General features: G+C 39.2%; 1 protein-coding gene and 1 non-coding gene across 5 annotated transcripts in view; one reads left to right on the forward strand and one right to left on the reverse strand.

Moving 5' to 3' along the window:
- The window catches only part of RPS6KC1 (ribosomal protein S6 kinase C1), a 208,102-nt gene that overhangs the window by 134,556 nt on the left and 48,815 nt on the right, over positions 1-24,731 (forward strand). For all 4 annotated transcript variants that reach the window (XM_040263157.1, XM_040263158.1, XM_040263160.1 and 1 more), the window contains 2 exons: positions 20,116-20,163; positions 21,371-21,503. In XM_040263157.1, the coding sequence (XP_040119091.1) occupies positions 20,116-20,163; positions 21,371-21,503 (181 nt within the window). The remainder of the gene's footprint in view (positions 1-20,115; positions 20,164-21,370; positions 21,504-24,731) is intronic.
- On the reverse strand, positions 1,760-1,832 carry TRNAE-CUC. Its single transcript has one exon. It is a non-coding gene; the product is annotated as a tRNA-Glu (tRNA).

The following is a 24,731-nucleotide window of genomic DNA, read 5'->3' on the forward strand; positions in this document are numbered from 1 at the left end:
TAAAACTTTCAAATGTCTCAGGACCATCAGGTGCCTGCCTGATCCAAACAGTACTTTGGATCAGTGATTTTCTGGTAGTCGTCTCTCTCGGATTCCTTCTTTGCTCTTCTCAAGTCTGGACTGGTTTGTTCTCTTGGACTTCTGCATAGCTGCCCTCATCACACTTTCACTTGTTTTCTTGGGAATTCCTTCCATCAGTCTTCTATATTGAATTCCAGTTCCTGACCTTTCCCTCACCCCCACTTTCTTTCTGCTTGCTGGAGGCCTTTAGGCTCTTCTTTCTGACCCTACTGTTTCAGAATTTCACAGTGATTTGTTTTGGTGGGACTTTATTTTATTTTCATTTGTTGAGTTGGGCATTTGGTGACCTTCAATTTGGGTAATGATACAGATATTTTATTAGGAAACCTAATAGTTTCAGAATCTATATGCCTTATCTTTTAGGCTACTTGGTTTTCTTAGAAAAGAACTTTCCAGTCTCTTACCGAGGGATGTAGTATTAGACCAGCCAGGATTCTGGGAGCCCAGTGGTTGAAGGAGGACTACTGTCCTCATCCGTTTGGTGTGTAGGTCTTCATATAAGCCCTGTTTTCACTGCCACTCTTCAATCCCTGCTTTAGCTGTCTGTAGTATCTGATTCATTCTGTTGTCTGTCTTCTATCTTTTCTGTCTTCCATCTTTTCTCATCTCCTCTCTTGTTTTCTTTGTAGTCATTATTATATAGCTTTAAAAATTTCTTTCAGTTCAGTTCAGCCGCTCAGTCATGTCTGACTCTTTGCGACCCCATGGACTGCAGCACGCCAGGCTTCCCTGTCCATCACCAGTTTCTATAGGGGATAGTGATCTGTATTTCAGAGAATGTTAAATTTAACACATTGTGTGGACCTCTCAGCTTCGTGGTGTCCATGATTTTGATCAACATGTCTTTGTTGACCTTTTCAAGTTAACAGTTTGTTTTTTTTTTTCACCAAAATAGGACAAAAAATCCTGTAGATGACATAGAGCTAGAATAATTATTTCAAGTTGACCCAATACCTTCTGGGCACTGCTAGTTACAACTAACCTTCAACTGTTTCAAATCAAAACTTAGGCATCCCAAGTTACTTGTAAGTTTAAAGGCATACACTATTCTCTTTATCCCCCTTTTAATACATACTATACTTGCCTCTAATCTGATTTTCCTCCAGTTCATTGTTGACACTGCTGTCAGAATAATTCATAAAATGAATGCTTTAGAAAAGTGATCTTTCTAAAGCTAATAACTCTCTTGCTTACAAGTCTTTAATACCATCACATAGATTTTTAGGATAATGTTTGCACTTCTTATCTAAGCCTGCAAAGACCATTCCCAGACCACCTCAGCATGCTTCCTTGGGTACAGCCCTGTGGAACTTGTAAGGTACACAGGGTAACATGTTTTACACAGGATGTACCCCTCTAACTGGAGTGACTTTTTTTTTTTTTTCCCTTCCTCGCTTAATTTTGTCTCATTCTGAATTATTATCTTCTCTTGGAAGGCTACCTTGCTTACCTCTACTGTGTGATATTTTAAAATATCTTTTGCTCTGTCTTTTTAATGCCTTGAGCCTTTCTGCCGTAGCATTCATCCATATTATACGGTAGATTTATTTTTTAAATATTTATTTATTTGGCTGCTCCGGGTCTTAACTGTAGTGTGCAGGATCCTCGATCTTTATTGTGGTGTGTGGGCTCTTTAGCTGTGGTATGCGAACTCTTAGTTGTGGCATATGGGATCCAGTTCCCTGACCAGGGATTGAACCCAGGCCCTCTGCATTGAGAATGCAGAGTCTTAGCCACTGGACCACCGGGGAAATCCCTGTGTGGTAGTTTTTGATACTATTTCTATGCTTCCTCCAGCAAGCCTTCACATGCCTCAAATACCAAGTATTTTTCTTCTTTTTTCCTAAAAATTAACATTTTTGTGTATTTTGATATAGTATCATAGACATCTATTAATTTTAGACAGGAAAGATAGTCTAAATCTTGGGCAGAAGATAATGTGTCTTTGAAGAGGAAGTCTCCATAAGATGTCAAATACCAGCTTGGTGACTATGTCTTATTTAATTTTGTGTGTTTGACATTTAGCATAGTTGACATTTAGCATAGTGACTTAGAAACAGCAGGTACTCAATAAATATATGTTGAAAAAAATGAATAAATAAATGAATGATACCTTTCTACTCACATTATCTTAAAAACAGGTAGGGACCATTTATTCTAATTGACCTACCTCCTCACCATTTCTCTCTAGGTCTTTTCTATTTCTATTTTCTCATTCACTCATTAATTCAGAAAATATTTGTTGAGCTCCTCAGTTCAGTTCAGTTTAGTCACTCAGTCGTGTCCAACTCTTTGTGACCCCATGCACCACAGCACGCTGGGCCTCCATGTGCATCACCAACTCCCAGAATTTACCCAGACTCATGTCCATTGAGTCAGTGATGCCATCCAACCTTCTTATCCTTTGTCGTCCCCTTCTCCTCCTGCCCTCAATCCCTCCCAGCATCAGGGTCTTTTCCAGTGACTCAGCTCTTCACTTCAGGTGGCCAAAGTATTTGAGTTTCAGCTTCAACATCAGTCCTTCCAGTGAACACCCAGGACTGAGCTCCTTTAGGATGGACTGGTTGGATCTCCTTGCAGTCCAAGGGACTCTTAAGAGTCTTCTCCAACACCACAGTTCAAAAGCATCAATTCTTCAGCACTCACATCTATACATAACTACTGGAAAAACCATAGCCTTGCCTAGATGGACCTTTGTTGGCAAAGTAATGTCTCTGCTTTTTCATATGCTTCCTTCCAAATCTGTTAGTTTCATGGCTGGAATCACCATCTGCAGTGATTTTGTTGAGCTCCTGCTATATGTCAAAGGTGATAATAGCCACTGGAGATATAATGGTGAATAAAACACCTCATCTCTGCTCTCTCAGAGTTTATAATTTAGTGGGAAATAGCAGTTAGAATACAATGTGAAACTGTTTCAGTGAGGGAAGTACACTAGAGTATATGAGAACATGTAAGAGAGGTCCCTAACTTGGGGCTCTCCAGAGGCTTTTTAAAGAAAGTAAAGACATGAGAAATGAGTAGGGTTACTCATAGAAGGCTAGAAGGCTAAAGGAATGCCAGTATACAGAGATGTGCAAGACTCAGAGCTTTCTTTCTAGCTTCTTCAACTGTGAATTTTCTCTTTTTTCCTTCCTGCCTACCTATATATAGTCCAGTCTTCACGACATAGTTGAAAGCTTACCTCCTCAACTGTAATATTCATGTTTCCTTTCTTTGAATCAAACTTAGCATTCGTCTATGTCTTATTTTCACTTTAGTTGCCTTAAATATATTGTTAACCTGTCCTAGAGGACAGAAAGTATACGTTATTTACCTCTCTTTCTTTCTTTGATAACGCCTGATTAAATATATTGCTGTCTATCCAGTAAGGATTTAATAAATGCTTGCTGAATAGTTATAAAGGGGACAAAAAGAAATAATACATGTATTTTAAGGTTTCACATACTCTGTGAGGCTGCACCTCAAACTATACCGCATGTTCAGGATCAGAGCAAGAGAGGGGTTTTGAAAACGGTCCAAGCATTCATCCTCCTCTCTTTTGCACCATCTCACGGAATACACGTGTAGATTGTTGGCAGGGAAATAGTTGCAGTCAATGAAATTGTCAGTTTGAGAATGAGTGTTGTGTCTTTGTGTTTCGTATGTGCTTTGAAATATTTTGGAATGTTTTTAAGAACATCAGCACTTGGATTTTTAAACTAAATAAATGTTTTAGGTCATATGAAAACACTGTTAAATTTTAATCAGTACCAAAATTTCAACTCCATCTGCTATAAAAGTGCAAAACTCATTTAAAACACTTAATAGCATCTAAAGCTCTCTTGCCCTTGAAGCATTTTATTCTGCATTGGAATCAGGCTGTCTTCTGACATTGCTAACTTAGTTGGATACATATGATTGACTTGAAGATGTAGACTCTGTGTCAGCCTGTTACCTTTGTAACGTAGCATTTGCTGAGTACACACTGCTCCAATTTTAAACACCATATACAAACTATGTGCATATATTTGCTATTTTTTAGGAACTTATTTCAGTTTCCAGAACCTATAAATTTATTGGAGTGTATTGACAGCACATTTAGCAGCTAAATGAAAATATTAAGGCAGAGTATGAATCACTCTCAGTCTCAGTTCAGTCGCTCAGTCATGTCCGACTCTTTGCTCCTTGTTTTCAATCACTATACTATGCTGCCTCTCTGCATATAGACTCCTATATGAGGAACTGATAAGGAAAGATGATCAAAGTACACTATTAGGACGGACGGAAAGCAAGCTACTGAACAATATGTGAAATCCATTTGTTTTTAAAAATCAGACAGATGAAGACGGAGTTCAGTTGAGTTCAGTTCAGTCACTCAATTGTGTCTGACTCTTTGAGACCCCATGGACTGCAGCATGCCAGGCTTCCCTGTCCATCACCAACTCCGGGAGTTTACTCAAGCTTATGTCCATTGAGTTGGTGATGCCATCCAACCATCTCATCCTCTGTTGTCCCCTTCTCCTCCCACCTTCAGTCTTTCCCAGCATCAGGGTCTATTCTAGTCAGTCAGTTCTTTGCATCAGGTGGCCAAAGTATTGGAGTTTCAGCTTCAGCATCAGTCCTTCCAATGAATATTCAGGATTGATTTCCTTTAGGATGGACTGGTTGGATCTCCTTGCAGTCCAAGGGACTCTCAAGAGTCTTTTCCAACACTATGGTTCAAAAGCATCAATTCTTCGGCACTCAGCTTTCTTTATAGTCCAACTGTCACATCCATACATGACTACTGGAAAAACCATAGCCTTGACTAGATGGACCTTTGTTGGCAAAGTAATATCTCTGCTTTTTAATATGCTGTCTAGGTTGATCATAACTTTTCTTCCAAGGAGTAAGTGTCTTTTAATTTCATGGATACTTTTTTATCAGCACTAGAGTATTAGATGTTTCTGGCAAATGCAAAAAAAAAAAAAAAATGTATCTGAAGCTAAGTATAACAGATCATACTTTTGAGTTAATTTTCATCTAAAGTTAACAGTGCAAATCATTATCCCAAGTGAACTTCAGAATTCAAACCAAAAAATAAATGGTTTCATTATGGAATTGAATGACATAAGCTGAACTTGGGCCTATAAACCCAGAACTTCAGAGTTTTAACCTCTCTTTAGCATAATCTCTTTGTGGCCTTGGGCAAGTTGCTTCACAAAAACAGAAAACAGACAAGCAAAATGAGAATGACAAAGGTGTAGAGATCTAGCTTTTAAAGCATTTGGATCTGAGAAGAGCCTCCTAAGTGGATGTTTTTCCTAGCTCTTCAGCCTTTCCGTTTTAAACCTGATTTCTCTGTCTTTTATATTCTGCCTTCTGCTGTATTTATATCCTGTTTTCTTACAAAGACACACCATGTCCTTTAGAAGCATGTTTTATGAAGTTAATAGATGTATAGGCCTAGGATTTTAAAAATTATACAAAGTAAAAGTTTTTTCATGTATTTATGTTTGTGTGTGTGTATATATATAAGACATTTCTGTGTAGGTTACTGTTCACTAAATCATTCATTTCACATCCTAATATGAGATATCACTGAGGAATGGCTCACATTCATTGACATTCGGCTAATAGGAATATAAGAGATTTAAAATTCATATTTGTGGTTGAAATAATTACTCCCTGGGTTATTTTCCAGAGAATCACATGTGTTTTGTATTGCTGTAGGGCAGGACTAGATTTAGCTATTTGCCTAAGGATGAATAATCCAGGTGTTGGCCAAATGACTTTTAGATGGGAAGTAGAGAAACATCCTTAAAATCCTTTTTATCTTTTCTGATCCTGATATTAGACTGTCAAAGAAAACACACTTTGCCAGCCATATTTCAGTGCCCTTTGGAGCAATGAAATAGTGTGAGAATGACTGGTTTTTGAATTTTGCGTACATTACTTGTATTTGCAAATTCTTTTAGCACCACCAAAATATGCTTACTTTCTTTTTTTTAAATGTTATGATTCATAATATATTCATAACATTTCTTGGAAGATAAAGTTATTTTGATAATATTTACCTGTCCTGCCTCTTGAGAAATCTGTATGCAGGTCAGGAAGCAACAGTTAGAACTGGATATGAACAACAGACTGCTTCCAAATAGGAAAAGGAGTATGTCAAGGCTGTATATTGTCACCCTGCTTATTTAACTTATATGCAAGTACGTCATGAGAAATGCTGGGCTGGAGGAAGCACAAGCTGGAATCAAGATTGCTGGGAGAAATATCAATAACCTCAGATATGCAGACGTTCAGTTCAGTTCAGTTCAGTCACTGAGTCATGTCCGACTCTTTGCAACCCCATGAATCGCAGCACGCCAGGCCTCCCTGTTCATCACCATCTCCCGGAGTTCACTCAGACTCACGTCCATCGAGTCCGTGATGCCATCCAGCCATCTCATCCTCGGTCGTCCCCTTCTCCTCCTGCCCCCAATCCCTCCCAGCATCAGAGGCTTTTCCAGTGAGTCAACTCTTCTCATGAGGTGGCCAAAGTACTGGAGTTTCAGCTTTAGCATCATTCCTTCCAAAGAAATCCCAGGGTTGATCTCCTTCAGAATGGACTGGTTGGATCTCCTTGCAGTCCAAGGGACTCTCAAGAGTCTTCTCCAACACCACAGTTCAAAAGTATCAGTTCTTTGGCGCTCAACCTTCTTCATAGTCCAACTCTCACATCCATACATGACCACAGGAAAAACCATAGCCTTGACTAGCCGAACCTTAGTCGGCAAAGTAATGTCTCTGCTTTTGGACTATCCTATCTAGGTTGGTCATAACTTTTCTTCCAAGGAGTAAGTGTCTTTTAATTTCATGGCTGCAGTCACCATCTGCAGTGATTTTGGAGCCCCCCAAAATAAAGTCTGACACTGTTTCCACTGTTTCCCCTGTTTCCCCATCTATCTGCCATGAAGTGATGGGACCAGATGCCATGATCTTTGTTTTCTGAATGTTGAGCTTTAAGCCAACTTTTTCGCTCTCCTCACCACCCTTATGGCAGAAAGTGAAGAACTAAAGAGCCTCTTGATGAAAGTGAAAGAGGAGAGTGAAAAAGTTGGCTTAAAGCTCAACATTCAGAAAACGAAGATCATGGCATCCGGTCCCATCACTTCATGGCAAATAGATGGGGAAACAGTGGAAATAGTGGCTGACTTTATTTTTCTGGGCTCCAAAATCACTGCAGATGGTGACTGCAGCCAAGAAATTAAAAGACGCTTACTCCTTGGAAGAAAAGTTATGACCAACCTAGACAGCATATTAAAAAGCAGAGACATTACTTTGTCAACAAAGGTCCATCTAATCAAGGCTATGGTTTTTCCAGTGGTCATGTATGGATGTGAGAGTTGGACTATAAAAAAGCTGAGCTCTGAAGAATGGATGCTTTTGAACTGTGGTGTTGGAGAAAACGCTTGAGAGTCCCTTGGACTGCAAGGAGATCCAACCAGTCCATCCTAAAGGAGATCAGTCCTGGGTATTCTTTGGAAGGACTGATGCTGAAGCTGAAACTCCAATACTTAGGCCACCTGATGTGAAGAACTGACTCATTGGAAAAGACTCTGATGCTGGGAAAGATTGATGGCAGGAGGAGAAGGGAACAACAGAGGATGAGATGGTTGGATGGCATCACCGACTCAATGGACACGGGTTTGGGTGGACTCCGGGAGTTGGTGATGGACAGGGAGGCCTGGCGTGCTGCGATTCATCTGGTCGCAAAGGATCGGACACAACTGAGTGAGGTGAAATGAACTGAACTGAACTCTATTTTTAGCTCTCACAATGACAAACTATGACCCTTGAAGAAATCATCATGATTGTTATTGAAATTACTAAGTATACAGAGGTATGAATTGTGTTTACCTGGGCACGCACACACACTACACTATTGTATTCGGTTGTAGAAACTGTAGATAGTTGTGCTCAACAGGTTGTGTTCAATTTTGACAGAGGGCAGGATAAATGGGCTTCATTATGACAGTTCCTATGGTATATGAATGCTTAATAATGCCTTAGATTTAATTTATAACTAATTTGCTTTGGACGTTTGGAAGAATTTTAAACTATCTGGATTAAGATTAGAGTGAATTCTAAGTAAATATATCTGTTGCCATTTTAAAATTTAGTATTGAAAGATGCTTTATATACTCTAAAAGATATTTTCTATATTGCTTTTTTCTAACTACATTTAAGAAACCAAAATAACCAACCTAGAAATCAAAGATGATGTATAAGAAAATTTCATATTAGTTAATTTCTTTTAAGATGAATATGTCAATTATTCAGTATTATAATTGAATATAGCCAGGTTTTTGAGTTTCTCTTTTTAGTATTTTAAAAGACACCATGATATTATGTTTCTATATGCAGTATTGTGGTGAATATGATTATTACCTTAAATAAATGACATTTTTCAGTAGCCAGAAATCAGGGTTTTTAATTGCTATTTTGTGAATTTTATAAAATCTCATCTCAAAGTACTTTGGTAATATTTGAATGGTGGGTATGATGGTACACAGAAAATAAAATAAATCTTTCAAAGCAAAGTACCTTATTTTATGACTGCCTAAAATATATACTTATACCTTTATTATTATTCATTAATATATATTAATATATATTATTCATTAATATAACTACAATTTTATATTTCAATTTATTTACCATATGCTTGCTTTGAATAAAATTATAGGAGATTTAAAAAATAACTATCCCCTCTCTTTTAAGGAAAAAATCATCACACTTATTTACTTAAGTAAATTCCATTAGTGGTAGTATTTCTCTTGGCTGTTTGTTCAGCCACTAGAGTCCCTTGTGACCTTGGGTATGTATTCAAAGAGGTGACTGCTGGTTCGTGATGTTCTAAATTTTCTGGTAGCTTGCCTGTTGCCTGCCTCTGGGTTTGTCATCGCCCTTATGCTGACTTAGGCAGTATTCCTTCAGTCTCTTATCTCCAGGCTTTGATGCATATGTTCTGAAGGTGGCCACAGTGACTTTGGGTAGCAGCAGATGGTGAACCTTCAGGCTGCCACCGGCTATACTGGTGTTAAGTTGGAAAGTTAACGTTTGATGAAGAATCAGTAGTGCATATAAAAGAGCTTTCACTGCTGAAATATCTTTTAATTAAAAAATTAGCATACTCAAACCTTTGCAAATGTGTGGGCATTTAAAGAAGTCTAAGATCAGTTGTTTTCTCATAGAGAAATTAGTTATTTACCAGCCTAGTTTTGTGTTGATTGCTTGTCTTAATGTCATTCTTTCCCCTTGTTCCTGCCCCAATTTGTTTGTAGTTAAGGCAGATAAGAAAATTAGGTAAACTGAAATGGGATGTTTTGGGGAATTAAATGTGTTTGGATAAACATTTAAACTATATTTTTATTTATGATAACTTGGAATTTAATAACTGGAAAACAATGTGGATCTTGCATACTACTTCCATATAATCCTAGTAGATCAGTTCTGTTGTTTCCTGCCTTTGAAGATATTTCTAGGCTATATAGATGCCTGGAGAACTCAGCCCACTTCAAAATGATACCTCACCTTGCTGTAAGCTGCTTGGTGATGTTTTTGGCTTTGCCATCAATCCACAGAGCAGTATCCTTTTGGATTGTTTGTTCACTTACTTCATGATGTTGTGTTATGTTGGAAATTCTAGCACCAATAAAACACTAATAAGATGCCAAAGAATTTTTTTCTGTTTCCCTTCAGTCACAAGGGTACTTTTTATGCTTTACTGAAAACAGATCCTTGAACTCTCCATCTTTTAGGATAGAGTTGTAAGTATCCATGTCAAATGCTGTTCTTCATACTTCAGTTCTTACCAGTGAAACAACTTCTGTGAGCACAGGACCATCAAGAACAGATTGGTTTCATGGCATAAGGGCAAGAAGTGCCTCTCCACTGTCTGTTCATGCTGACGCTCCTGGTGCTGCAATTTCTCACCAGAAAAAGTGGTAGGCTGAGTATCCTTTGCTTTTTAGTTGCTGTTTGGTGGTACAGGGAGCACTGCTAGTTTCTGATGTCCAAGAAAGAGAAAGTTAGACCCTGGTGGGAAGAACTGGAAGAATCGTTGGTATTAAAGTTCACCAAGTACTTTTTGTTTTCTGGTTGTTGAATTTTTATAAGATATCTCTCATAAGAATAAGGTATGGAATTAACAGTCAAAATACATTTTGAATATTCTAAGCCTATGAAATGAGATGAGTTTTAGCAATAAGTGTAAGGAACATTTGATTATCGTCATGTGGTATTGACAGGGAAAGCAACGGTTTAGTACTTTAGGTTTGTGACTATTTCTACAGAAGAATAACATTACCAGTACCTATAACGCTGCCAAGATGAGTTTAGTGAATCTAGTAATGGTTAAGTGTTGAGAACTATGTTGAGAAAAACTAACTAACTTGTGTGATTGGGCTTCTCTATTTTCTCTGTCTTCTTTCTTATGTTGATCCCCTTGTTCTCTGGTATATTTATGTGTGCATTCTAGATGGTATAACTTGCACAACTGAAGTCCATTTAGATGACATCCAGACAACACGAACAGTACTGTGACAACCGGTAAAGGAAAGGCTGTTTGCCCCCCTATGGCTGTCTCTGTGGGCTTTTCTTAAACATTAAAAAACACACACACACTTTTATTAATTGTTTTGGAGTTTTGTGAAATAAGTGGCACCAAAGTAGTGAGAGATGTTCCCTTGGATTACCCAGGTAATCTTTCTTCTTAAAGGAATTGGAGCTGAAGTTACTTCTAGAGGCTTATAGACTTTGAATGTCAGCATTTAAATTAAGTATCTAAAAAAATTCAAAAAGAGATGACATATAATCTTCACTGAAGGGAACTTTCTGCACTTCCTCCCCACGTTCATCATGTCTTTATTGCTGTTTGTCTCTTTTCTTTTCTCTAAATTTATTTTTCATGTGCCTAAAAATTAGTTGTCATTTGATGCTTTTGATATGCTCTCCTACCTCCCCTCTTTCCAGAGGCAGTACCTAGTTAAGCTTAGTTAAATGTCAAGTCTTCCCCATTCTAGTTAACAAAATTTACTGATAGTCAACTGGAGCTTTTCTTGCTACTGTTATGAAAGGAAAGTCGGCAAGTCTCATTGTGCTGGTGGAATTGAAGAACAGATGAGGCTAATCCTAGAGGGATAAGTTGTTTGCTTTTTTTTTTTTTTTTTTTCCAGTTAGGAGCAGTGATTCTATATATTACCATGGGCAAAGATGGAGTAATCTCTCCTGTTAGACCATATGCTAATATAGTGCTGATAAGTAAGTGTGAAAAATGAAAGGGAAAAATACATTAATTGTATTCTCTCAATAAGGTATGCCATCCAAGATAATTATTTCATGACAGTTTGAGTTATAGAACTTGTTTTATCATGAAATAAAAGCTGGTTTTAGGAGCCTTTTATTGGAAAGACAATTGTATCAAATTAGTACTAGATTAGATTTTTGTCTTTATAAAGGTGAGCAAACCCATGAGCAGTTTTTAAATTGATGTGTTCTAGTCCACAAATGAACAAATTCTGTCTGAGGGTTAAAGAAGCTATTATTTTGTCCTTTATGCTGACAGCTTCATTACAGATGGGCCTACTGTTGGCATTAAAAAAATGTTTGGCTTCTTATGATCTTTGTGCATGCAACTATAATATTAATGCAGTGCCATAGCACTGTTCATTAAGAAATGACTGTAAATGAGGTTGAAGCGTGTAAATTTGGAAAGATACAGATGTTAAATGCAGTCGTTTCTCTTTGTATACAGCCGTATGGCTAATAATTTCCAAGTGGCTAAAGCTCTTGTTAGCAGGAGTGCTGGTGTGTTAAGAATGGCTCTATAAATAACTTTAAGAACTAAAGTTGAAGGTGCTTCTTTTAAAGACTATTGTTAACTAAACATTATTGCCAAACAGATGGAAAGCATTCACCAGCCTGATGTTTTTAGGTCTAATTATATTATCACCAGCCCTGTACGGCTCAGTTGAAGAGGTGTATCCAGAGGCCAATTTATAATCATTTAGCCAACACCTGTTTGGGAGAAATTGACAGTCAAAGGGCACATTTAAAAAAAATCACATGTGTTCTTGTGTTTATTGCCTCAATGTGAACATTGTCTAGTCACAAACAAACTTGGTAGGAGAAGAAAGTAAATGTAAACAAAGAAGCCCTTCTCAGCTATGTTTATCGATCTTACCTTGGCCTTTTTATCTATACTTCATGCTTCATGGCTAAGTGAGACCATGAAAGAGATATCACTGCTGATTTACACCAGTACATATTGTCCAGTCGATTAAGAAGCTTCTGGTAGAAAAAAGTTCTTTCGTTTGTACAGCTTCCATACCGTTTACCTGGTGAAATGTTTTGGATTGGACTCTGGTGAGTGACTTAAGAGTCACAAACCGATATGAAAACAAATGAGATTTAAGGAACACTGAATGTCTTTACAGACTCAGTAGATGTTTATTGAGCTCTCCTTTACAGAGATATGCCTCCTTTTGCACTCATGATATTAATTTGACTGTCAAGGTTCAGGTTCTTTAAATATATTTCCTTGACTTGGAGGTTCAAGATTGGTGGTGAATACGAGTTCCAAGGGAGAGCAGTTTTACCCTATCTGAAAAAAGTTCAAACCTGATAATCCTACTGACTCTTTCACTTTAGTGTTTTTTCTTCTTCTGATATACTTCTCTCTGGAAAGATATGTATATGTGTCCTCCATTTTCTTATCCCCCATTGCTAACTCAGAGCAGTTCGCTTCTGTCCCCCGGTCACTGCATAGTGCAGTATTGAAAGTTATCAGTGACTTCCTAACTGCCTTAGGCTGTAGTCCTTTCTAAGTCCATATTCTTCATGATTTCTCTTTGTTGTTTGGCACAGGTAGGTGATTCAGTTCAGTTCAGTCGCTCAGTCGTGTCCGACTCTTTGAGACCCTGTGAATTGCAGCACACCAGGCCTCCCTGTCCATCACCAACTCCCGGAGTTCACTCAGATTCACGTCCATTGAGTCGGTGATGCCATCCAGCCATCTCATCCTCTGTCGTCCCCTTCTTCTGCCCCCAATCCCTCCCAGCATCAAAGTCTTACAGTCTCTTTTCCTGATGTTTGAACTACTGTATTTTCTGCATTTGGGGGGTACATTTCTTATGGTACTATGGTGGTTATTGTCTTGTATACCCTCAGTGTTCTAGCTATGTATATACAGACATAAATAGTATAGTTTAGTAGTTAAAGAGGAAGAACCCTGGAGCCAGATTGGTAGGGTTTAAATTTCACCTCTCAGTTCAGTTGAGTTCAGTCGCTCAGTCGTGTCCGACTCTTTGTGACCCCATGGACTACAGCACGCCAGGCCTCCCTGTCCATCACCAACTCCTGGAGTCTACTCAAACTCATGTCCACTGAGTTGGTGATGCCATCCAACCATCTCATCCTCTGTCATCCCCTTTTCCTCCCGCCTTCAATCTTTCCCAGCATCAGGGTCTTTTCCAATGAGTCAGTTCTTCACATCAGGTGGACAAAGTATTCCCAGCATCAGGGTCTTTTCCAGTGAGTCAGTTCTTCGCATCAGGTGGCCAAAGTATTGGAGTTTCAGCTTCAGCATCAGTCCTTCCAGTGTATATTCAGGACTGATCTCCTTTAGGATGGACTGGTTAGATCTCCTTGCAGTCCAGGGGACTCTCAAGATTCTTCTCCAACACCACAGTTCAAAAGCATCAATTCTTCAGTGCTCAGCTTTCTTTATAGTCCAACTCTCACATCCGTACATGACCACTGGAAAAACTTGACTAGCTGGACCTTTGTTGGCAAAGTAATGTCTCTGCTTTTTAATATGCTGGCTGGGTTGGTCATACCTTTTCTTCCAAGGAGTAAGCCTCTTTTAATTTCATGGCTGCAGTCACCATCTGCAGTGATTTTGGAGCCCAGGAAAATAAAGGCTGTCACTGTTTCCACTGTTTCCCTATCTATTTGCCATGAAGTGATGGGACCAGATGCCATGATCTTCGTTTTCTGAATGTTGAGCTTCAAGCAACTTTTCACTCTCCTCTTTCCCTTTCATCAAGAGGCTCTTTAGTTCTTTTTCGCTTTCTGCCATAAGAGTGGTGTCATCTGTGTACCTGAGGTTATTGATATTTCTCCTGGCAATCTTGATTCCAGCTTGTGCTTCATCCAGTCCAGAATTTCTCATGATGTACTCTCTTCAGTTCAGTTCAGTTCAGTCGCTCAGTCGTGTCCGACTCTTTGCGACCCCATGAATCACAGCACGCCAGGCCTCCCTGTCTATCACCAACTCCCAGAGTTCACTCAGACTCAAGTCCATCGAGTCAGTGATGCCATCCAGCCATCTCGTCCTCTGTTGTCCCCTTCTCCTCCTGCCCCCAATCCCTCCCAGCATCAGAGTCTTTTCCAGTGAGTCAACTTTCACATGAGGTGGCCAAAGTACTGGAGTTTCAGTTTTAGCATCATTCCTTCCAAAGAAATCCCAGGGCTGATCTCCTGCATATAAGTTAAATAAGCACGGTGACAATATACAGCCTTAATGTACTCCTTTTCCTGTTTGGAACAAGTCTGTTGTTCCCATGTCCAGTTCTAACTGTTGCTTCCTGACCTGCATACAGATTTCTCGGGAGGTAGGTCAGGTGGTCTGATATTCCCATCTCTTTCAGAATTTTCCACAGTTTGTGGTGATCCACACAGTCAAAGGCTTTGGCATAGTCATTAAAGCAGAAATAGATGTTTTTCTGGAACTCTCTTGCTTTTTCGATAATCCAATGGATGTTGGCAATTTGATCTCTGGTTCCTCTGCCTTTCTGTAACCAGCTTGAAGATCTGGAAGTTCACAGTTCACGTGATCTTGAAGCCTGGCTTGGAGAATTTTGAGCATTACTTTGCTAGCGTGTGGGATGAGTGCAATTGTGTGGTAGTTTGAGCATTCTTTGGCATTGCCTTTCTTTGTGATTGGAATGAAAACTGACCTTTTCCAGTCCTGTGGCCACTGCTGAGTTTTTCAAATTTGCTGGCATATTAAGTGCAGCCCTTTCACAGCATCATCTTTTAGGATTTGAAATAGCTCAACTGGAATTTCATCACGTCCACTAGCTTTGTTCATAGTGATGCTTCCTAAAGCCCACTTGACTTTGCATTCCAGGATGCTCTAGGTGAGTGATCACACCATCATGATTATCTGGGTCATGAAGATCTTTTTTGTACAGTTCTTCCGTGTATTCTTACCACCTCTTCTTAATATCCTCTGCTTCTCTTAGGTCCCTACCATTTCTGTCCTTTACTGTGTCCATCTTTGCATGAAATGTTCCCTTGGTATCTCTAATTTTCTTGAAGAGATCTCCAGTCTTTCCTATTCTATTGTTTTCCTCTAATTGTTTTTGTGAGCTTGAGCACATTAACAATTTTATGTTTGTTTCTCATCTATGAAAGTGAGAGTCACTCATTCATGTCAAACTCTTCGTGACCCCATAGACCCTAACCTGCCAGGCTCCTCTGTCCATGGACTTCTCCAGGCCAGAATACTGGAGTGGGTAGCTGTTCCCTTCTCCAGGGGATCTTCCCAACCCAGGGATTGACCCCAGGTCTCCTGCGTTACAGGTGGATTCTTTACCATCTGAGCCACCAGGAAAGGCCTTCTCATCTATAAAAGTGATTAATAAAAGTATACTTACCTCAGGACTTCCCTGGCAGTCCAGTGGTTAAGACTCCACACTTCACTGCAAGGTGCATGGGTTTGATCCCTAGTTGGGGAACGAAGATCCCACATGCTGCATGGTGTGATCAAAAAGAAAAGGAAAAAGTATACCTTCCTTATTAGATTGTTGAATGAATTATGTGATTTGATTCTTTAAACCCCGTCATAGTGCCTGCTCAAAGCATTCTAGTAGGATAATTTCTCCTGTCTTTAGCTATTGTTTTTAATGGAGAGTTCTTTGCTATTCGGATACATCTCTAGTCCTGACTTGTTTTCTAAACTCCATTCCCACATTGCTATCTACCTTCCAAACTTTATGCCTAAATTCATTCACATATGTTTAGTGAACAGTTACTTTGGGAGGTGGATAGGTTATGTGTTGCAGGAAATACAGTTTCTGCCCTGTATTAATTTTCTGTTGCTGCATTACAAATTGCCACAAACTCTACAGCTTAAAACAACTCACTTTATTATGTCAGATGTCAGAGTTCTCTGGATCAGAAGTCTGACCTGAGTTGCAGTGGGCTGAAATCAAGGTGCTGGCAGGCCTGCTTTCTTTCCCGGAGACTCTGGGGGAAAATCCACGTTCAAGCTCATTCAGGTTGTTGGCTGTATTCCTGTCTTCAGGGTTGTAGGACTGTGGTTGCTAGCTCTCAGCCAAGGGTTGGTCTTTGTGCCTAAAAGCTGCCTGTTCCTTCTCATGCTTACTGTGAGCTCCTTAGAGGTCTATGTCCTTTGTTTACATGTGGACCTCTGTGTCTTGGAGCCAGTAGCAGTACCTCTCTCTCATACTATGAATCCCTCTGATTTCCCCTTCTGCCATATCAGTTTTGTGCATCATTACAGTTCTGGACCGAGACAGTTCTCTAAGGGTTCATGTGATTTGATTGAGCCCACTCAGATAATCCAGGGTAATCTGTTTTAAGGTCTGTGTCCTAATTACATCTGTAGAGTCCTTTTGGCCAATAACATAACATATTCACAAGTTATGGAGATTAAGGTATGAGCATCATTGGCAACTGTTATTCTGCTTACAACATGCTGATGAAAAGCTTGAAATCTGGTTGGGATATAGACCAAAGTGACCAAATAAAACCATATTGAAGAGGCTGGTATCGTATATAGTAGGAAAACATAAGAAGAGCATCAGTGACATTTGAGCTGAATATGGAAATATGAGTGCTTGTTTGATAAGGGGTTGGGTGAACATTTCAGGGAGAAGAAGCTATAATAGTTACAGCAGTAGTAGTAACAACTGGCTGTACCAAGCACTTTTAAAGATTATTTCATTGAAATTCTCACAAATGGTAGATACTATTATTATCCACCATTATGGGCTTCCCTTGTGGCTCAGCTGGTAAAAGAATCGGCCTGCAATGTGAGATACCTGGGTTCGATCCCTGAGTTGGGAAGATCCCCTGGAGAAGGGAAAGACTACCCACTCCAGTATTCTGGCCTGGAGAATTCTACAGACAGTCCATGGGGGCGCAAAGAGTAGGACACGACTAAGCAACTTTCACTTCACCTCACCATTATATCTTCTACAGATGAAGCTGTAATATCTTCACATATGGAGTAGGAATGGTAAAATTATCTTACTGGGTAATTGAAAGAATGAACAATGATTACACATGACTGAAGCATAGCACATAGTAAGCACTGAAACCATGGTCGGCGCAAGAGAGTGGAGGGTGGAGAAGAGAAATACTTAGGGGGTAGAATTGACTAGGCTTCTAGGCCACTGGTTATGAAGGTGGGGACAGGGGAGAACTCACAGGACTTAGGGAGCTTTTGGATTTACGGGGTTTCATGGGTGATAATATTATTTAATACTGTTAAGAGGTGAAACTGGGTTTTGTTTTTAGTGAGAAAAGGGCTTTGGGAAGAGGATGGGCTTTCAGGAGGTATCTGTGGGAGTATTGGTTTGAGATTAGGTGGAGTAGAATAGGGTTGATGAAGCACTTGAGAAGAGGGGTCAAAGATGAAGTTGTCGCTATGACTTCAAATTCATCAGGTCTTAAACAGGTTCCTCATTTTAACTCGCCTGTTTCTTCTCAGCATTCTTTTATTTCCCCAAGCTTGATATCTTCTTTTACCCTTGGCTCCCAACTCACTGAAGAGGGCAGGAAAGAAGGCCTTGTATCCAGTGCTTACAGATTGCCAGGTGTTCACAGATTTCTCTGTGTAAGTTCTCCCGCCACGGCCCATTTCAGACTCTGCTGCTTTTGTGCTACAGCAGTGGAGTTCAGTCACTACACCAGAGACTACATGGGTTGCAAAGCCTAAGATATTTACTGTCTGTATCTCTCCAAGAATAGTTTGCCAACTTCTGCTGTAATGTCTCCAAAATGATAAGATCAACATGATATAAAATATGTAAATATCAGATATATTTATAAACTATAGATGTATATATGAGAGAATAATTCCCTATCTCTGTTCACTCTTTTCATCAAGATGGTTAGGGGGAGTAGGTGGTTTGAGGGGGTGATGTGTGAAATTATGAGGGGTCTTGATGTCATTTTTTGGATGTATGCTTTTTTCCTAAATAAGAAAAGTGACATGATATAACATATTGACTATGCCAAAGCCTTTGACTGTGTGGATCACAATAAACTGTGGAAAATTCTGAAAGAGATGGGAATACCAGACCACTTTTGGAGAAACCTATATGCAGGTCAGGAAGCAACAGTTAGAACTGGACATGGAATAACAGACTGGTTCCAACTAGGAAAAGGAGTACGTCAAGGCTGTATATTGTCACCCTGCTTATTTAACTTATATGCCGAGTACATCATGAGAAATGCTGGGCTGGAAGAAGCACAAGCTGGAATCAAGATTGCTGGGAGAAATATCAGTAATCTCAAATTTGCAGATGACACCACCCTTATGGCAGAAAGTGAAGAGGAATTAAAAAGCCTCTTGATGAAAGTGAAAGAGGAGAGTGAAAAAGTTGGCTTAAAGCTCAACATTCAGAAAACGAAGATCATGGCATCTGGTCCCATCACTTCATGGCAAATAGATGGAGAAACAACAGTGTCAGACTTTATTTTTTGGAGGGCTCCAAAATCACTGCAGATGGTGATTGCAGCCATGAAATTAAAAGACACTTACTCCTTGGAAGAAAAGCTATGACCAACCTAGATAGCATGTTCAAAAGCAGAGACATTACCTTGCCAACAAAGGTCTGTCTAGTCAAGGCTATGGTTTTTCCAGTGGTCATGTATGGATGTGAGAGTTGGACTGTGAAGAAAGCTGAGCGCCGAAGAATTGATGCTTTTGAACTGTGATGTTGGAGAAGACTCTTGAGAGTCCCTTGGACTGCAAGGAGATCCAACCAGTCCATTCTGAAGAAGATCAGCCCTGGGATTTCTTTGGAAGGAATGATGCTGAAGCTGAAGCTCCAGTACTTTGGCCACCTCATGTGAAGAGTTGACTCATTGGAAAAGACTCTGATGCTGGGAGGGATTGGGGGCAGGAGGAGAAGGGGACGACCAAGGATGAGATGGCTGGATGGCATCACTGACTCGATGGACGTGAGTTTGAGTGAACTCCAGGAGGTGGTGATGGACAGGGAGGCCTGGCGTGCTGCAATTCATGGGGTCGCAAAGAGTCGGACACAACTGAGTAACTGAACTGAACTGAATGTTGTAAAAAGAAAACCTGCCTACTATTTTGAGAATAGAGCATAGGACAGCAAAGATGGAAGCAGAGAAATCTGTTGAGAGGCCATTGTTATGATCCGGGTAAATCTTTGTTTCATTCAGGGTAATACCTGTGGAAGGGGTGAGGTGAGTTCAGATTCTGGATCCAGTTTGAAGATAGAGCTGGCAGGATTTGCTGATGGGAAAAGAGGATTTAAGGATGAGTCCAAGATGGAGAAATAGCACCAGAAGGGTGCCTTGGGTTGGAGCCTGAGTTATTGAGATCACATTGTAACAAGTGGCTACGTTTGAGGTTTTGGGAAGAAAATTGAGACTTCAATTTCTGTAAAACAATTATTTATTTATTTATTTTTTACTTAGCCACTTAATGTTTCATAAGGAAAAGTTCTTTTTCTAAAATAATTTTTCCTTTTAAGAATTATATTTTAAAACAAATCTCAGGAAACATGGTAGAGTTTGTAAATATGGCATTTTTAGAAAGGAAATACCCTTTGGATAAGATTTTTCACTGTGTGATTTGGTGACTTAAAAAAAAGCCTATTCAGAAATTATCGGTTTTGACTGAGTCATTTTCAACACTTTCCCCCCAAACCTTTAGTATGGTTTCAAAAAGTTATGAGTTCGTATTTCTTTGTATTGTAAATAATTTATTCTTCATGTCTTTTTTTGTAGGTTTTACTTGTAATGGACACAAGGACAGAACAGACATTTATTTTAAAAGTAAGTAGAATTTTTCTGTGTAATGAGGTTAGAAATGTATTTTCAAATTATGCTTCTGAAAGAAAGTATTTTTTTCTGGGTGTTTGAGTTTTTTTGTGTGTGTTTACAGTCATCTGGATTCACTTTACTTTGTGTCCTTCCATCACAGTTGATAAATACTCTGTAGCATACATTTAAAAAGAGTATGGAGGAAATAATTTGGATAAGTTGAAGACTCATTTTATGCTGTTTAAATGTATCTTGTATAATTTAAATACATCTCTAATACATTTTGCATAATTTATGAAGACCACATGCAATCATACATTTGATTATGATTACAGTTCTTAAGAGCTGAAATTTTACCTTAAAGTCTTTGTTAAAGGTATTTGGAAAAGTGTTATCTACGTCCCTGGCCATGTCTTTTACCTAAATTCAATTTTGATTCTCTGTATTACTCAATTTGTAATTAAGTGAATAAGGGAAGAAACCCTCCTCAATTCTGTAATTTCAAAATCGTATTTGAAGTGGATTTTGCTAGTGCAATATTCTAAAAGTATCCTAATTTTAAACATTTCCTCAGCATCCAGAATTAATGAATTTCAAATTAGTGTTATATTTTTCTGATTTTTTCCTTTTACTTATCAGCATGGCAGTAGGTCACATTGACATACACTGAAATAAATTTTTCTCTCTGCGTGTACTTTACTGCTGCTATGTCCTCAGGTTTTTAAACCAGGGCGTGACGTGAGAAACTCCACATACCTTGTTCCTTTGGAGAAAACTTAAAATGATCTTCGTATTTTTTTTGGAATAGAATTTCAAAACTGCCCGTTTAATCTCAGAATACCTTTTGTGTCTCAGCAATTTGAATTGATCTCACGATGTCTGCTGCTTTGAAGATACACATAAGTAAAATAAAACTTAAGAAAAGGTCATAGAGAAATAACTGTGTGTCATCCTGATGACTTAGTTTGAGAGCATCTCTAATAAAAACACTGACCCACGTAATTGATTTTAATGGCAGCTTTGTGGCATCTTCAGTGCTCTGGACTCACGCCAGATGCCATCAGCAGAGCCTCCAGGGACCGAGGGGCACAGAGCAGCAGATGAGTGGTTTCTCTGAAGCCCAGAGTAACTCGGATAGATTAGTTTGGTTGATAAACACAGAGCACAGCAGGCTCCAAAGGCAACTGAGGGTACAACTGACCTTTTTGTTCTCTGTCAGGGTCTAAGGAAAAGCAGTGAATGCAGCAGGAACAGGAGGACCATCGTCCCCCGCTGCGTGCCCAACATGGTGTGCCTGCACAAGTACATCGTTTCTGAGGAGTCGGTGTTTCTCGTGCTGCAGCATGCAGAAGGTCGGTTTGCAGCTTAAATTGTTTATGCACTGAAAGCTGGGCAGCCTTCTCAGCTTTTCAGTTTCTATAATGTCCTTCTTCCTTCTGTCATTACTTGAGTGGATAAAACATACGAAACACATGTAAGAAACTGTTTACTTATTCCTCTGCTCTCCGCCTGCCCCCCACCCCCAACTCTGAGTTGTGAGGGACAGTGAAAGCCCAGGCGAGCAGCAGATTTCATTTGAACTGTAGGAACATCCTTAACGCTTAACCGCTTCCTTACTCTGAGGATGGGTCCAATATGACGAGAACTTTAATGCGGCCGTGTGCTAAGAGGACTAGGTTTTATTTTAGGGATTTCTCTTGTTCTTTGCTGAAAAAAATACATTAATGTTAGATGACAAAATGAAAAGCATCCCCTGAAGAATTAATTAATTACCTCCTTTTTTAGAAGGCGTAGGTATTTGCTTAACGTTTGACATTAACTAGTTATTCTGATCTGGGTTTTTATGAACACAGCCATTGGCATCACATATGGATACAAAGCAGAGGCGCAGTGCTCTGCCTTCAGACTCTTTATGAGATTTCAGCTCTTAGTAAAGGGAACAGGTGGCAAAAAAAATACTACATTTTGGTTTGTTTTTGCCCTTTAACACCTGAGTTTAAATAATTAGTCTTCTATTAAAATGAACACAGCATATAAATATAAATGCACAAGATAAGCATTACCTTTTGGGTTTTGAGAGATATTTTTTAAATGGTAAAGAAAATTAAATTATTTTCCATATTTCAAGAAGGTGGTGTTATTATTTCTATGTCACTGAGAATAAAGAACTGTTGTGCTTTAGTAATAGGCGTAACATTTGAATTGAATGCATTTTGCTAGGAAAATGAGTCACTGCTTTGTGGAATGAGGTCTCATGATAACTAATGTAAGATTTTTGACAGGGGCAATAAACTATTAATATTGTTTATTATGAAGTACAGCACAAGATAACTACAGATGGAGGGAAGACCTCCATATGTAGTATTTAATAGGAAATTCAGAAGGGGCTCCATGGTCTCTCAGGTATTAAGAGAGTTAATTGCGTGTGTGAATTGGATAACTAATTCACCTTTGTTCAGACATTATAGACAGCTTTTATCTGTGGATACCAGTGCATTACAGACATTATTGAATTAGAGGTCATGTCATCTGATAGCAAAATACAGCCACCTCTGGTGTGGAACAAAATAACTTGCGTAGTAATAATCCATAATAATTTAGAACAAGGTCAGTAGGATGAATGTAATTATAGTCAATATTCTATTACCCAGTGTGGATTATTCATGTTGGAGATAATCTGTGGTAAATTTTCATTCCTAGTTTACCTCTGCTATTTGAAGCTTCCTCTTCCTGTTTTTCCTTTTCCTTCTCCAAATACTTAATTTTTTCTTATGCCATCTTCTTATCATTTTTTATACTTCTTAAAGCTCATATTTCAACTGATTTTACCTTGTTACTATAGAAGATGTTTATAATCTGCTTTAAAGCCATAGACATGTGGCTTTCAAATTTTTCACTGTTTTAGATTGTCTTCACCAAATTTCTTTTCCTTTGCTGTTGACCATGCCTGGCTTTGAATGATCATGTGGCCATGGAATTTGTCCTGGATTATTTAAATGGAGGGGAGGTAGGTGGATGGGGGTGGAGAGAGGAGACGAATTGCTTTTGACAGTTTATTTCAGGTGTTTATTGTTTAATTTTAAAAAGATTTTATGATACAAATAGATAATAGTAGAAATAGGGACTCTGGATTCATTTAATATTCAGCAAATTTATTGAGTATGTACTATCTATTAGGCTTTCTTTTCGATGAACAAGACAGGAAAATTAACTTACATTCTTCTTGTGGAGAGTCAAACAGAAAATGAAAGAGTGATAATATCAGTCAATAACGGGGACTGTACTCATCTCTGGGGTTTCCTAGGTGGTGCTAGTGGTAAAGTACTGGCCTGCCAATGCTGGAGACGCCAGAGACAAGGGTTCGATCCCTGGATCGGGAAGATTCCTTGGAGGAGGGAATGGCAACCCACTCCAGTATTCCTGCCTGGAGAATACCATGGACAGAGTAGCCTGGCTGGCTGTGGTCCATAGGGTCACAAAATATTGAACATGACTGAAGCGACTTAGCACTCACTCATACTCATTTTTAACATAGAGAGATCTAATAGCGAGTAACTGGGTGACAACTTTACTTATTCAAGGAAGCCTACTCTGAAAAAGGGATATTTTAGAGGAGTTCTGAATGACAAAAGAAATAACCCTTTGAATGTAAGGTGGAATCCCGTTCTAGGTATAGGGATCAGTGTGAAAAATCGAAGGCAGAAGCAAACTTGGTTGGTCTGATGAACAAGAATGGAGACCATTCGGTTGGATCTAGCAGTCAACAGCTTTGGTGTTGTATGAAGCTACAGAAGAAGCAGGCAGGAGCAAGGTAGAGACTTTGGCTTTCATTCAAGGGCATTGGGAAATGATTGGACATTTTAAGCAGTGACAAGATCTGGTTCACATTCAGGAAAATCCCTCTGACTGTTATATGTGGAATGGATTATAGAAAGTCAAGAGGAGACGCAATGAGCAGGCTAGTAAAGGAACCTGGGCAAGAGATGATGATGGCATGGCCTTCTGGGATACTATGGAGTTGCTTTGAGGGAAATCAATGGGACCCTATGTGGGCTTCCCGGATAGCTCAATTGGTGAAGAATCTACCCGCAATGCAGGAGACCCTGGTTTAGTTCCTCAGTCGGGAAGATCCTTTGGAGAAGAGAAAGGCTACCCACTCCAGTATTCTGGCCTAGAGAATTCCATGGACTGCATAGTCCATGGGATCACAAAGAGTCGGACACAACTGAGCAACTTTCACTTTCACTTTTCACTTTCAGTGGGACCTATGATGGATTTAAAGGTAGGGAGAGAATTTAGGATAATTTCCTGGATTTGGCATGAACAGTCACGTGAACTGGTTGGACAGTGTGTTATTTTTGACATGTCACTGGTACTTTGTTACCCTGTGAAACAGGAGGTGGTGCATTTATCATAAAAATATCACTTTCATATGCATGAGTAGCTATTACTGAAAAAGTAAACATTGAAGAATTGTTTTCTCTATAATATAAATGTTTGAATATTTATGATTTCGCCTTTAACTTCCCTTTGCTTACAGAACTATTCATTTTTCACACGAGTCTCTTGGACTGATTTTC

This window comes from Oryx dammah, unplaced genomic scaffold, assembly GCF_014754425.2.
Source record: "Oryx dammah isolate SB20612 unplaced genomic scaffold, SCBI_Odam_1.1 HiC_scaffold_21, whole genome shotgun sequence".
Classification (NCBI taxonomy): Eukaryota; Metazoa; Chordata; class Mammalia; order Artiodactyla; family Bovidae; genus Oryx; species Oryx dammah.